This window comes from Typopeltis vanoorti, chromosome 13, assembly GCF_054136105.1.
Source record: "Typopeltis vanoorti isolate ZY-2024b chromosome 13, IOZ_Tvanoo_1.0, whole genome shotgun sequence".
NCBI lineage: Eukaryota > Metazoa > Arthropoda > Arachnida > Uropygi > Thelyphonidae > Typopeltis > Typopeltis vanoorti.
In genome coordinates, this window is record NC_143561.1 from 25,665,144 (window position 1) to 25,680,194 (window position 15,051).

At 38.6% G+C, this 15,051-nt stretch overlaps 1 protein-coding gene across 2 annotated transcripts in view; it reads right to left on the reverse strand.

Annotated features, from left to right (window-relative positions):
- LOC150099998 (phospholipid-transporting ATPase ABCA3-like) overlaps window positions 1–15,051 on the reverse strand; it is a 728,766-nt gene that overhangs the window by 443,285 nt on the left and 270,430 nt on the right. Inside the window, exon 7 of one of the 2 annotated variants that reach the window (XM_090402468.1) lies at window positions 6,488–6,679. The exons of the other annotated variant lie outside the window; for it this stretch is intronic. Coding sequence (XP_090258594.1) covers window positions 6,488–6,679 — 192 coding nt within the window. The remainder of the gene's footprint in view (window positions 1–6,487; window positions 6,680–15,051) is intronic. 2 annotated transcript variants of the gene reach the window in all.

Consider the following 15,051-nt stretch of genomic DNA (forward strand, 5'->3'; position numbering starts at 1 on the left):
GGCCCTTTATCTCAATTGAGTCCTGTCATACTGTGACAGCAGACTTGCAATCTTTACTTTCTCAATCTTCCAGCAATGCTTTCACAGCTTTGCTTGCTGCATAATTCTCACCTTTCAAAATCACAACTGCCTTGTTTGTAAAGTGGTTATTCATTTCATTAAATACAGTGGTAATATATTATTATTATTACTCCAAGACCTTATGGAGTCAAAGGCTCATCTGAGAGGTTCTTTTATCACACATACAGCTCATCATACCGTCCCTTGAACACATTTAAACTCCTTGCAGAAACCACACTCTCAAGCAAAGCATTCCAATCATTTACAACTCAGCATGAAAAAACCTGCCCCTCACTCCCCTACTCACACCCTCTTTATACAGTTTCCAGGGATGACCTCTGGTTCTCACCCAATCTCCCACTATTTTCTGTTTTCTGTAGAACTTCTTCAGCATTGATCTTATAACAACCCCTTACCAACTTGTAGGTCACTATCATATCTCTCCTCTCCTCTTCCTCCTGTCCACCAGACTCTGCAAATTACATCTTCTCAATCTTTCCTCATACTCGACATTCCAGAGGTCAGAAACTACCTTAGTCAATCGCCTTTGGACCCTTTCCAACATCTATTCATCCTTCTGAAAACCAGGTGACCAAATCTGGGCACAATAGTCCATGTGTGGCCCAATCAAAGCCTTATACAATGGAACAAGAATCTCCCTACGTCTACACGTCAGTGTCCTCCGCATCATTCCAAGAAGCCTTTGTTTTGTCTTCACAATTTTGGCTATGTGTCCCCTAAATTTCAGACCCTCATCCGCTATCGCCCCCCAGATCTCTTATTTCTTCACCTCCAACAATATATCCTCACCAAGCATAAATTCTGCATCCCATCTTTGTTTTCCAAATTTTAAAACGTTACATTTTGCAACATTGAACTCGCATCTCCATTTCCGTGCCCAAGCACTCAATTCCTTCAATTTAAATATTGCCCTCTGGGATGATTCATGCATTTTCTACTTTGCATTAACCAACATCCATTCTTTTTTTTTTTTTTTATCATTCATACAAGAAAGAAATTTCATTAAGAGAACGTTCTTTCGTGTACTTTACTTTATCCTTTAAGCATTTAGCAAAATTTTTAGTCATGTTCAAATATTAAATTATAGGGATTCTTTCTATGCTTGTAATATAATTTTTCTTTTGTTGTTATATTTTTTAGTTTATCTGTTAGCTAGTGTGAAGATCTTTTGAACAGTAATTCTTTTATGATATTGCAATTTGCTGTCTGCATATTGAATCATTTTGATGAATTCCTCATATAACTAATTCTCAAATAATTCTCAAATTTATTATAATTGGTGCCAATTTCAAAGTTCATCACTACCCTGCTCATATCAACTCTATTCGGTAATGATACATTCAACAGTATAGAGTTGAATTTTGCTAAGGTAGATTGCATATGATACTCCATGGGCCATTTTATTTCTTATTAATATGTAATCAATACAACTGACTGAGTTGTTCACTTCTCTCATATTGCAATCTAAGTATGCAAGAAACCCATGTGAAGATAATGAATTTTTATATTCAATTTTGATATTATTCTTATATAAATTCAAATTTATATCCTCCACTAGTATAATATTATCATCTTTTAAGGTCTTTAGGTGATTATTTAGCTCTGTTAGAAACATATCAACAGGCATGGTACATAGCAAATCAGTACATTCATTGTGTCATAAATCACAGTTTCAGAGTTAAGTATATATGATCCCAGTTTATGAAAATGAAAAGAAAAGTAATCTTCCTAACATACATAATTAATCCACCTGAACAATTATAATCATGACAGTCATAATATGTATCACAATTAACAAGAGAATATTGATCAAATTCAAGCTGTATGATCGATATATTTCACTTACCACTAAGTACACCTATATATCATTTGATGTCTGAGAGATGTAGCATTATGAAAATTTGACTTTAACGACTTAATATTTAAATGATATAAGATGACATTCTTAGATGAATTTTAAGGAGTATCAAAAATATTTTTACAGAAGCTAAATTATAGTTTTTATAGTTTTTTAAAATTTATATTATATTATAGTTTTTTATAATTTATATTATATTATACTAAATTATAGTTTTTTTTATGATAGGTTATTCATGTGCTCTCTTAAGTCGATTTGGGTCAGCATTGTTTCAGTTGTCCAGAGGTAGCATTTAGATTTCATTGCCTTCTTTGACTGTGTTTATTGAAGTTGTCAGCAGTTTTTTCCCTATCACTTTTGTGTTATCCTTTCTCATGAACAATTTACTATCTCTTACTCATACATACTTAACTGCACCACTTAATCTCTTGTTTTACTTGATAAAGAAGTTGCTCATTAAGCTTGGTCAAAATGGTAATTGACAAAGGCACTGGCTTTAACTGTTCATTGATTATTACTACAGTCAACTATTGAAACTGAAAAGTTAGTTCTGTACTTCTAAAAGAAATTCACTATAATGACCATCTATTATAACAAACTACTTCTATGCTCTCCCCAATGAGGTTTCTTTAGTGAGGGTTGACTGCATCCTAGTTAAACGTGTATGATAAGACATCCTACATGACATTTAATCAATGTTAAGATGAATAGATTGTCAGAAAGACAACATAGTTTTCTGTGTCTCACAGCAGTTGATATGAGATCAACTGCTGCGAGATACAGAAAACTGTATTGGGCAAATATCGTTCATTACCAAGTGTTCATTATCAGATTTCTTAATAAAAGTGAAATCCTTTTATAAGTCTATTTTAAATTTACTTTTTCTTTTAGAAGTCATATTGTGCATAGTGGAAATTTAAAAAAATTTTACCATTTATCCTAAAAACACTACCAATTATCACTCAAAGGTAATAAACTTGATATTATTTAGTTTGATTGTTCAGTCTGTAGTCTGTCATACATGAGGATAATGCTTGGACCTACAGCACTGTTTACTAGAAATAAGTAAATAAACTGAAGTTTCTGGGAATACTGGAGTAATATGTAAATATTACCATTTCCTGCTCATTACTTAGTTATTGCACTGTATTTGATACAATTTCATTATTATAACATGTATTTGAGGATAGAATTTTTTTTATTTTACATTCAAAATTGCAACAAAACTAGTCTCCTTCAGGATACTAGGACAAATATTCCAAAACCAGTACTGTCCCAGTTAAACCAGGACATGTGGTCACCTTAGTCAGCAAAGGTTGTCGATTGGTAGAGCCTCTGCTACTAATGGCTTACGCAAAAATTTAAGCAAGTTTGAGTATGTTTAGTAGTTGGAAGGGGATCAATCGTTCGATGCCATTGGCACTCTCCCCCCTCGATGAGTCTTTGGACTCCTTGGAGGTGTTGCATAATAATAATGATGATGATTTAAGACTTGCATTCTAGTCAATAAGGGTATGAAGTTAGCACTGTGCCTATCTTAAACTCATCTTATCTCTGACAGAATTTTTACAGCATATGGACATAAGCACTAAATGGGGGGGTGGGGGGTGGCAAACCTATAACTGATAGCTTTATTGTGACAAGAAAACATCTGCCATCTGGGAATGACACAGGCTGTCACATTTTGCTTTTTAAAATCTTATTTGATTTGTTGGTAATTTATCAGCAAGCATTTTACAAGCTTCAGCACATACAGAGAGAATAAAACTCAGGATTTTTTTTAAATCAAATTCATCGCTATTATTATACAGGCACCTCCATGGAGTTCAAAGATTCATCACGGGAGACCCAATCTATCATACTCCTCCTTGAACCCATTACCAGACAAAGCACTCACAGCTGACTCTGACAACCCATTCCACTCATTCACCACTCTCCAAGCAAAAAATTTAGTCCTCAGCACCCCTGCTAACCACACCTTTATTCAACTTCTAGGGATGATCCCTTCATTCTGGACCCTCTAGCCAAGTGCTAAAACATTTCCCCTGAATCTATCCTATAAAACCTTTTAAGCAACTTAAATGTTTACCAGCAAAGGTTGGTTGATTGGTAGAGCCTCTGCTACTAATGGCTCAGTTAAGTAAGTGTGAGCGCGGTTAATAGTTGGAAGGGGAACAATCATTCGATACTGTTGGCACGCTCTCCCTTGATGAGTCTTTGGACTACCTGGTGGTGTCAAATAATAATAATAATAATATCCGGTCTTTTTCTCCTATTAATCAACTTCTGCAGTCCACACAAACCTTCAATCTATCCTTACAGGGAATATTCCACAGGTCACTCATCATATTGCTCACTTGCCTCTGAATCCTCTCCACTGCCTCCTCATCCCCAAGAAACCCAGGACATGAGCACAGTAATCCAGATGTGGGCATATCGAGGCCTTATAAAGAGGAATAACTTCTTTATCTCTACTTCTTAATGTGTGGACAATCTTAGCAATATGTCCTCTAACCTTGAACTCTCTGTCTACCACCATCCCTAAATCTCTAGCTTCATCTATTTCCAGGAATACAGTGCCATTGATATCTGTCCAGCAGCCACCTTCTTATCCACTTAACCAGTGTCATATCCATCTCCATTTGTTCTAATTCGCATAACAGAGTTCCACATAGTATTCTGTCAAATACCTTTGCAAAATTCAGCAAAATCAGCATGTAGCTATTTCCTTTATCCAACTCAGCTATTTCTCTATTATAAAAAATTAGTAAATCACTAATGCATGAACGATCCTTCTTGCCTGAGTCTTGTACTGTTCATGAGTTTGCTGGTCACCTTTCTCTTTATATACCTTCCACAGCATTTTCTTCTTCTGCAGCTTGTGCGTAATGATATTACTCATCCATTTAACTCTTACCCGATTAACCCTACTTATTCTATGTATACAATTTAATACTGCTTCCTTTAGATGACCTTTAACTATATCCTATGCACTATTAACATCCTTACCCTACAGTGTTTTTTTATGCAATGGTACAGATTTAAGCTTCTTCTTAAGCATGTCATAATCACCTGCCTTGTAGTTCCATAGATACCCCTTCCTGATAGAATATTCCTCATGTTTTACAATCTCCCAAGTCAAGACTGCATGGTCACTTTCACCAATTGGAAGCAATGTTGTCACCTTGGTTATGAATAGTTCTTCTGATCCTATATTTCATTTTTACTGTGAATGTCTTGCTACATGAGAAGAATCAATATTTGGATAAAAGGTAAAAATTCAAAGTAGAAAAAGAAAATACTCGTGCCAGTGGGAATAATTTTAATAATGTATTCTGAACAAGCGTTCAAATCAGAAAAATGAAATTGGCATTCCAAGAAAAGGAAAGAAAGTAAACTAGGAAGTTTGGAATCCAAAGGTTAAAGCCATCTACTTTAGTCTTCAAGAAACAAAGACAGCAAAAATCAAAGCGAAGACTGACAAAGTCCTTCCAGAGTTAATGTAAAGTTTTGTGTATAATATTTATGTATTATCATAAAATAAAAAATTCATCAGGCTAAATTTCAATGTTAAAGGATTAACTTAACACAGACTCCATCACACAGGGTTAAATCAAACTGCAGCACACTGATGCTATTTGATACCTAAGAATTAATGCCTTACTAAACATACAAATGAAGTATCAATTTGTTAATTTAGTTAAACTTTCTGTGCATCTATGTTTCATATCATTTGCATTCAATCCATGTGCAGTTGAAATTCTGTTACCAAAACATTAACAAAAATAAAATAGTTAAATAGATTCTGATTAGCTAAGTGGTTAGCATATCTGCTCTCCACCCAAAAGGCTACGGGTTCGAATCCTGCAATGGGCATGGATGTTTGTGATTGTCTATACCAGTGGTGGGTGGTAGATGGCATTGGTGTAAATAATTTTGGGTGGAGACAGTTGTAGAATAGGTGCCCTCCCTCAATGAGTCTTTGGACTCCCTAGAGGTGTCACGTATTATTATTAATAATAAATATAATTATTGTAATATCTTGGTGCATTTGTTTAGGATAAATGAAATGCATTCTTTTTGGTAGTCAACTAAACATAATCTTCTTATCTTTTTATGAAACCGATATGAAGCTAATGGCATGGATAAAAGGAAAATGGACAGACACAGCAGTAAGTTAGTATATGGGAGCAGAATCCAGGAGAATATCAGTGACTAGTGGAGGGCATCAGCTCTGTATTAAGGCCGCCATTGTTTAATTTGTATATTGACGATACAGAGAATGATTTGAGGGGTAGTATTCAGTTGTTTTCTGATGAAGCTAGGAATTTGGGAGTGATAGTTGGACGGGGAGTAAGTTCAGAAGGCATATTGTAAAAGTTGGAAAATAGCTCAAAGATTACTTGGATGTTGAACACATTCACAAGTAGAGATAATGAAGTTATTATTCCTTTTTATACAGTTATGATAAATAAATGAATATGCAATAAATAAAACTAGCATACTGATTAATATTATTTTTCATCAAATTATTCCAAAGAAACTTACCAATGCCTTCAAACTGAGACATTATTCTAATAGCCATTAGAATTGCACCATTTGGTAAAAGGCACATTGACAGTTTCTGTGCTCTAGTTAGTGAAGCTAATTTACCGCTTGGTGATAAAGGAAAATAAAATGCAAAGAGTAATACATGGCTCAAGATCCACAGAAGAAAAGTGATAAATACTCCTAAAATAGCTAAAAAAAAAAAAGGGAAATTAGTATTGTTCTAAAATAGTTATTTCACTAAGTAAACATCTGAAATATAAATTTTTGTACCAATCTGGAAAATTAATAAATAGAAATTACTGAAGTATTAGAAATAAACTTTGTCAACCGAATGACAACACCTTTGTACAACTGAAAAGAATAATTATGCAGTAATCAACAGAACCATGCAGACAGATTCATAAGACCAAAATGAAGTGCTATCTATTATTTTCATATTATTTATTTTATTTCATTTTTTCACATTTGAATCCCTTACTGACAGCTGTATGGTCACTCCCTTACATCATAGGCTTTTGGTTTTGGAGCAAAGTCTCTGCCAGAAAAATAAGCGGTAAGGTTACAGATGTCCTATCCATACAGAATTAGTAAGACAATTGCAAACATCCCTGCCCTTGATCAAATTCAAACTCAGCTTGTTTGGGTAGATGGCATACCCTCATTTTAAATTTAGATGCACATAATTTGAGTTATATAAAATTAGCATACTGACTAATATTATTTTTCATCAAATTATTGCAAAGAAACTTACCAATGCCTTCAAACTGGGACATTATTCTAATAGCCACTGCACTTTCTCTAGTGCAGTTATGTGAGTGCACTGGAGAAAGGGTTTCTGGATGAAAGCACAGTAAGTGGAGGTACAATGTGTGATGCAAGAGATCAGAAGAAAGAGATGAAGAGAAAAATCAGAAGAGTCATATCGAAGAGATAGAAGTGCTTGGCAGTGAAAATAGTAGTAGTGCGAGATGAAGACAGAGAACAGGAGTGCAAGAGGAACAGGGAAATGGCAGGAGGCCAGGTGGACAGGGCATAGGTAGAGTGGATGTTGAAAGTGGCAATGAATGTGTGTATGAAGATGGAGTATATCGCAATATGGGTGGGAAAGTTGAGAGTGAGAAGATATATGTGTTAAGTGGTGATAAAGATGACTGGGCAAGTGTGGTAGAGAAATCGCAACCAAAAAAGTGGCTTGGATAGGACTGGTTATAGACCTAATAATGAATTACTGTGTTTGTTTACAAATGCCAAAAATAAGATGAAATGGTTTCACTGATTGAGTTTAATTGCTCCAAAATCATTGGAATAAGTGAAGCAGGGTTGAATGAAAGGAGGAAATAGTAGCAATGGTTATGAGGCAGTGTGGTGTAATGTGGAGGTTGATGGAAGACATATTTAGTTGGATGTTGCTATAGCCCCAAAAATGTGGAGGGTGATGATGAAGATATGTGTTCTTGTTGAGAGGCTTATACGCTGGTTAAACATGATAACTAATATTTAAGGAATTGACAACGTATACTAGAAATATAGATTAAATAAACTTTAATATATACCTTCCGATATTTCGGCGAACGTCACGTTGCCATCTTCTTGGGAACTTACTACACAGACACGTGCACACAAGTACTAATAACAGCAAATGAGACTGAAGCTAGGAAGCTAGCGTTTCCTAAAGTCCTGATGGTGCCCCCTGGCGGGCTATATTGGTAGTTCTTGGCCTTTGGGCTGAAGTTCTTCTGATAACAGTTTCCCAAATTTGGGGCAGTTTCATGCATCCAAATTTGTTGAGGTCTGGCATGTTTCTTAGGGCTGAGGCTGATTCTATGAACAGTCTTTCAAATTTATACTTGCTGCGGTGTATTACTGTGGCTTTCTTTCATCTTATTCTGTGGCGAGTATCCAGAGCGTGGTCTGCAAGCCCAGAGTGGCTGTACTGGTAAAATCGGATGTAATCCTTGTGTTCTGAGATTCTGATATTTGCTGTCCTGCCTGTTTGGCCAAAGTAGGACAGTTTACAGCTGCAAGGGACCTGGTATACACCAGGTAGGTCTAGGGGAAGTGGTTGGTCTTTGGTGGAGCGGATAAGGGTTGCCAGTTTTCTATGTGGTCTGTAACAGGTGGTCAGGTCATGTTTTTTTAGGATTTTATTGATTTTTTTGGTTTAATATTTGGTTTAATCCTTTATCCGAGTGTAAGCAAACAAAGTTTGCGTCTGAAGTATTTTCAGGCAACTCATATATGGAAATATGATTCTCCATTACTTCCACCTTAGTATCACCACCTTTGGATCTGGCTCCCACTGATGAGACCTCAATAAAGGTCAAAACGGGTCTGGGTAGTGATCCTTCCCTTAATGCATAGCATTATACATGTCTGCAAGGAGATGTGCTTTGCATTATGGGATACTAAGGCAAGTGACGAGAAGTTATACTACTTTATGCAACGAGTTACCCCAGTCCTGAAAATACTTCAGGTGCAAACTTTGTTTGCTTACACTTTGATAAAGGATTAAACCAAATATTCATTCGTTCATCTTCAAGGCCCACCTTTCCTAACTGGGTTGTGGGGGCAGCAGCTGCAAGAGGAACTTCCAATGGTCACGATCCTCCGCCACCAAGCTCAGGTGTTCTGGTGGGACTCCCAAACGTGTCCACCCAAGGTTTTGGATATAATCTATCCAGCAAGTCCTTGGCCTTCCATGTGGTCGCCCACCCTCTTGCTTGACAAAGAGGGCCTGCTGGGGGAGCCTTTCTTGTGGTATTCTGACCAGGTGTCCCGTACAACATAACTGTGATCTCTCAACACGGAGAAGCAATGGTTGAGTATTGAGGGTTTCCCAAAATTGCAGAGCTTCTGACTCTGTCGAGTCTTGTAAGCCTTGCAACCCCTCAAAGGAACCTTATATCAGCTGCTTGGATTCGTGTCCGCATTCTTTCGGTGGTCATTACCCAACTCTCATGACCACAGGTGAAGCTGGAAACAGACTGTATTGAAGACAGCCAGCTCTGCTTTCTGGCTTATCTCCCGCTTCAATACTACCGAACGGCCAAGCTCCTGCAATATTGTGCTTGCTGAGCCAATCCAAGTATCTAGCTCTTCGCCCCACTTTCTATCACTTGTGAATATGAACCCAAGGTATTTAAACTTCTCCACCTGCCTCAGTGGGACTCCACTCACATGTAGAATGCACTGGAATGGTTGTCTTGAGACCACAAATGTTTCCGTTTTGGCCACACTGATCTTCATTCCGGCTTCTGCACAAACAGCTACAAACCTATCCAGGGTCTGTTAGAGGTCATCTGTGGAAGAGCTAAGCAGAACTAGGTCATCTGCAAAAAGCAGAAATCCAATGTTACATCTTCCAATTCTGACATGCTCACTGCCTCGGCTGTGCCTATCAATCCAGTCTATAAATATTATGAAAAGGAGGGGTGACAGAACACACCCTTGGCGGAGGCCAACGGAGACTGAAGGGTTCAGACTTTGTGCTGTTTACCCTGACACAAAACTCTGGGCATTCATACAGGGACTTGATGGCGCTAATAGTTGACCATTCACTCCATACTCCTGTACTACTTGCCAAAGCTTATCCCGAGGAACCCGGTCATATGCCTTCTCCAAGTCCACAAAACATGTGTAGACATTCTTGGCATATTCCCAAGATTTCTCAAAGACTTGCCTTAAAGTGAAGATTTAGTCAGTTGTGCTTCTACAAGGATGAAAACCACATTGTTCTTCCTGAAACTTTGACTCAACTATGCTCCTTCACCTTCTTTCCAAGCACCTAGCATATACTTTCCCAGGCAAGCTGAGCAGAGAGAGAGAGAGAGAGAGAGAGATGACACGATAGTTGCTGCAATCTCTCTGGTCTCCATTCTTGAAGACTGGTATTATTATGCCTGTCTGACATTGCTTTGGTGTTCACCAGAGAACCCAGTCTCGATTTAAGGCTTTTAAGCATTTCAGGCTGAATTTCATCATCACCAGCAGCCTTGCCCGATTTTAGCGATTTTATCGCTAAATGGACCTCTTCCTGTGAGACTAGTCATCGTCCCGATCTGCACCTCTTGGATGTCCACAACTGCTGGGCCACCTGGGTTAAGAAGGCTCTCAAAGTATTCCCTCCATCTGTGGAGGATATCCTTCTCAGTTGTTAAAAGTGCACCATCAGAGGCCTTAATTGCCCTTGCTGTGCACGATTTCATCCCTCAAAGGCGGCAGATGGTCTGTCAGAATACTTTATTTGCATAGGATGAGTTTAATCTTTCTCCAAAGGATTCCCAAGCCTTCTGCTTTGCTGTCTTTACTGCCTCAACAGCAGCTTTTTGTGCCTCGGTGTACTGGAAACGCATCTCAGGTGACCTGACCCCAAGCCATGTTAGGTAGGACTCCTTTTTTGCCCAGACAGCTTTCTGGACCTCTTGGTTCCACCAAAGTGTCCTTTTCTCATTGCCCATCACCACGCCGAGCCGCTTTCTGTCACAGCATGAGAGTGCAGAGGCAGTGACAGCAGTTCTGAACAGCTCCCACTCCTCCTCAACATCTGCAGTATGCTTGAGAATCTCTTTGAACCTGAGGAAATGTCATCTGCAAAATTCTTCCTCACAGCCTCATTTTCCAGTGCCTCCCATTTCACACAGTATAGCTGCTTAGGCCTACCAACATTGATGGGAGCATCTGGTTTTTGAAGCCATAGAGTGCAGACAACAAGGTGGTGGTCAGTTGACAGTTCTGCCCCTCTCCTCACACAAACACCCAGCACTGAGGAAAATAGGCTGCTGAGACTATAAAGAAGTCAATCAGAGACCTTTGTCCAAGTGTATCCCTGTACCAGGTATACTTATGGACTTCTCGGTGCTGGAAGAAGGTATTCATTATGGACAAGCTATTAGTACAGCAGAAGTCCAATAATTTCAACCCATTCACATTAAAATCAGGGTCTCCATTCCTCCCAACCACACCCCTCCACGTCTGGTCATCTGTTCCAACACATGCATTAAAGTCACCCATTAGCAGGATTGATTCCATGTCTGCCACCCTGTCAAAAGCAGCATCCACTTCCTCAGGAAGGCAGAGTATTCTGCCTCCAGATTAGGTGCATAGGTTTTCATCACAGCGAAGTCGTGGTTTTTCATCTGGAGCCTTAACACACATACCCGTCCCTCCAACGGGATCCACTCAACAACACAGTCTGACAGCCGGGTGCTTGATATCCCCACACCCACCTGAGCAGACATTGTCGGGCTCACAACAAAGTAGTAGAGCTTCCACTCCTCATCCAGGTTGACAGTTCCAGAGCCCCTCCAGATGCAGTATGACCATTGTTTGATGACCTGACCATGTTACAGTGTTTGGTAATGCCCTGTTAGCACTATCCTGTTTGCATAAGATGAAATGACACAGCAAAATAGGAAATATTCATCCCTAGCCCTCGAATACTCTAATAGCATTTGGGGGAGGAGCAAGAAGAAAAGAAAGAAAGAAACAAGGAAGGAAAAGGAGGGACCAGTCTACAGATAATATAACAGATGTATATTACATGAAGTAAGACATGGTCCAGCATCAGGTACCTTGGGTTTTCAGCATAAACTTCAACTCCATGTCTACAATAACCTCCTGGCCTCATCAATTTCCTGCAGTTCAATTCTATCAATGTAATACAGAGTTTGTGATCTCTTACTCACAAATTGCAATACCTATCATGTTAAACTCTCAGTCAATTACTGTCAATCTATTTGTCATCCTGAAGATTTACCCTTAATCATTTCATATATCACTGATGTATTAAATAGCAATGGAATTAAGTAATGAGTCCTGCAGTACACCACTAGTCACCTGTCTTCTTCCAGACTTAATTCCGCTTCATACACCACTCTGATATCTGTCCATCAACCATTCTGTTATCCAAATCACCTTTCATGTCCATCCCTATTCTCCAATGTATGCAATAGGGTTTCACATTGAATGCCTTCACAAAATCCAGAAGATCCACTAAGTAGCTATTTCTTTCATCTAACTCAATTGTCACTTTATTATAAAAAAAAGTAAACAAATTAAGCAAGACTTAACCTTCAGAAAAGAAAACCATGTAGTCCTATAAAGGATCATATTTCTGTTGACTCAGTCCCAAATTCTGCCTTTTTTCCAACTTCTTTAATACATTAATCACTACTCCTGAGGTACTGATTGCCCTCTAATTTGCAACGTCTGTCTTGGAGATTCCTTTATGCAGTGGGACTATTTTACTCTCTTTTCACTCCCTTGCTACTTTTGCAGAACTGAGGCTCAAATTAAACAGTTTGGTCAGAAGTAGTGCCAATTTTCTTGCACATTCTTGCAATACAGGTTGATATGCCATCTAATCCTATGGCTTTGTCACATTAAGGTTCTGCAATACTGAAAGCACCTCCAATTCATCTAACTATCCTTCCATAAGTAAATTATATTATTATCCAGGCCTCCATGGAGTCAAAAGACTCATCGTGGGAGGTCGTTTTTAGGAAACACAAAGTTTATCATACCACTCCTTGAACCCACTGACCGTTCCTGCTCCAACCACTCTCTCAGGCAATGCATTCCAAGGTTCAACCACCCTCCACGCAAAGAAACCACTCCTCACCCTCTTGCGCACAGCCTCCTTTCATAACTTCCAGGGATATCTAGCATAAATATCATATGTTGCTGGAAGTTTTCCATCTGGCTGCTAATTGCAAAATGATCACTTAATAACTATATCATTTGCTTCTGTGATCTTCCTACCATCATTACTCATTAAAGTCATCCTTCCATAATCATTCTTTCTTTTACTTACCACATTAGCTACAGAACTTTTTAAGATTTTCTTTGGACTCGTCAGCTAGCTTCCACTCATAAGTGGTTTAAGTAAGAAGGTGACCTTATCAACTATAAGCTTCTTGCCTGTGCCTTCTGCTGCTCATGGGCATGCTGATAACTTTTGTTATATTCCATCCACAACTTTTTCTTTGTCTGCGAGTCATACTTAATGATGCTATTCACCCACCTAACTCTTCCTGATTTATCCTCCTGACTAGGTATACAGTCTGATACCACTTTCTTCCAACATCCATGAACATTTCCTATGCACTCCTAACAGCTCTAAATTCTTATGCCATGACAATGCATTAAGCTTACTCCTCAGTTTTTCACAATCACCTGCTTTGAATTCCACATATACCTCTTCTTAAAAGAAAATTTTGTTTGGCAACCTTCCAGGCCAAGACAACATGTTTATTTTCCCCAGGCAAAGGCAATGACCAGATCCAGCACACTTGAACCTCATGTCCTATCCATCACACATTGTCTCAGGTAATTATCTCTTATTAGCTGTATAAATTCCATTTTCTTTCCTCACTGTTATGAATTCTCCTTCCAATCTGTGTCCTGATAGTAGAAGCCCTCAACATACAGGGTGTTCGGGATAAATTTGACATATTTATAATTAATTATATTTTTCCGTAAGTTACATGTATTAACACACACTTCTCTTCATTTAAAAGTTTGGACCCTTCTTCATTCACATACAAGATGTCAGAAAGGATGGATAGCTGGAACCCACCTGAATCATGGAAGAGAATAACTTGTATCATGATGATTCGTGCCCGCCATCAAAATAAGGATATTACGACTGCTGCCCAATGCTCCCTGAATACAGTAAAAACAATCAGGCATGAACTAGAGACTTGCAATGGTGACTACGAGGATGTAGCAAGAAGAAAGATCCCTAGCAGACGATCTGATTGCGTTCGTACAGCAGAATTCCTCGCAAATCTGCAGGAACAGGTGTTGAAGAACCCTGGCATTGGAATTCGGGCTTTGTTCGTGGAGTTGCTAACTGTAGTCAAGCCCTGGATAACAAGGGTAGGCAATGGTAGGCCGTATGTATGGCAGCAGGATTCGGCCCCTTGCCACGCCTCTGGGAAAAGTCAAAAATGGTTGTCTGAAAATTTCTACGACTTCACCAGTCCAAATGTTTGGCCTCCAAACTCCCCAGACCTTAACCCCATGGATTATTTTGTATGGGGCGCAGTTGAAAAAGACACCAATCGCACTTCCAGTAATACAAAAGCCCAGTTAATGGATAAAATTAAAACAGTTTTTGCAGCCCTTCCCAGGGAGACTGTAGCATCAGCTTGTTCGAGGTTCCGAAGCAGAATTGAAGCTGTGATCGAAGCTAATGGTGGTTATTTTGAATAAATCTTGTTGATAGTATTGTAATTAACTCTGCCTGTAATGTTTTTTTGTCAATTCATTAAATTTAATAGATACAAAGAAGATTTTCTTTTTCCTTACGAAACTGTCAAATTTATCCCGAACACCCTGTAATTACTTGACCCGCACTCATTGTGCTAATTTGTCAATGCATGTGGTTCACATTTGCTGGCAAAGGTTGGTCGACTGGTAGAGCCTCTGCTACTAATGGCTCAGTTAAGTAAGTTTGAGCGCAGTTAGTAGTTGGAAGGGGGTCAATCATTCGATGCTGTCTGTTGGCACACTCTCCCTCGATGAGTCTTTGGACTCCCTGGAGGTGTCAAATAATAATA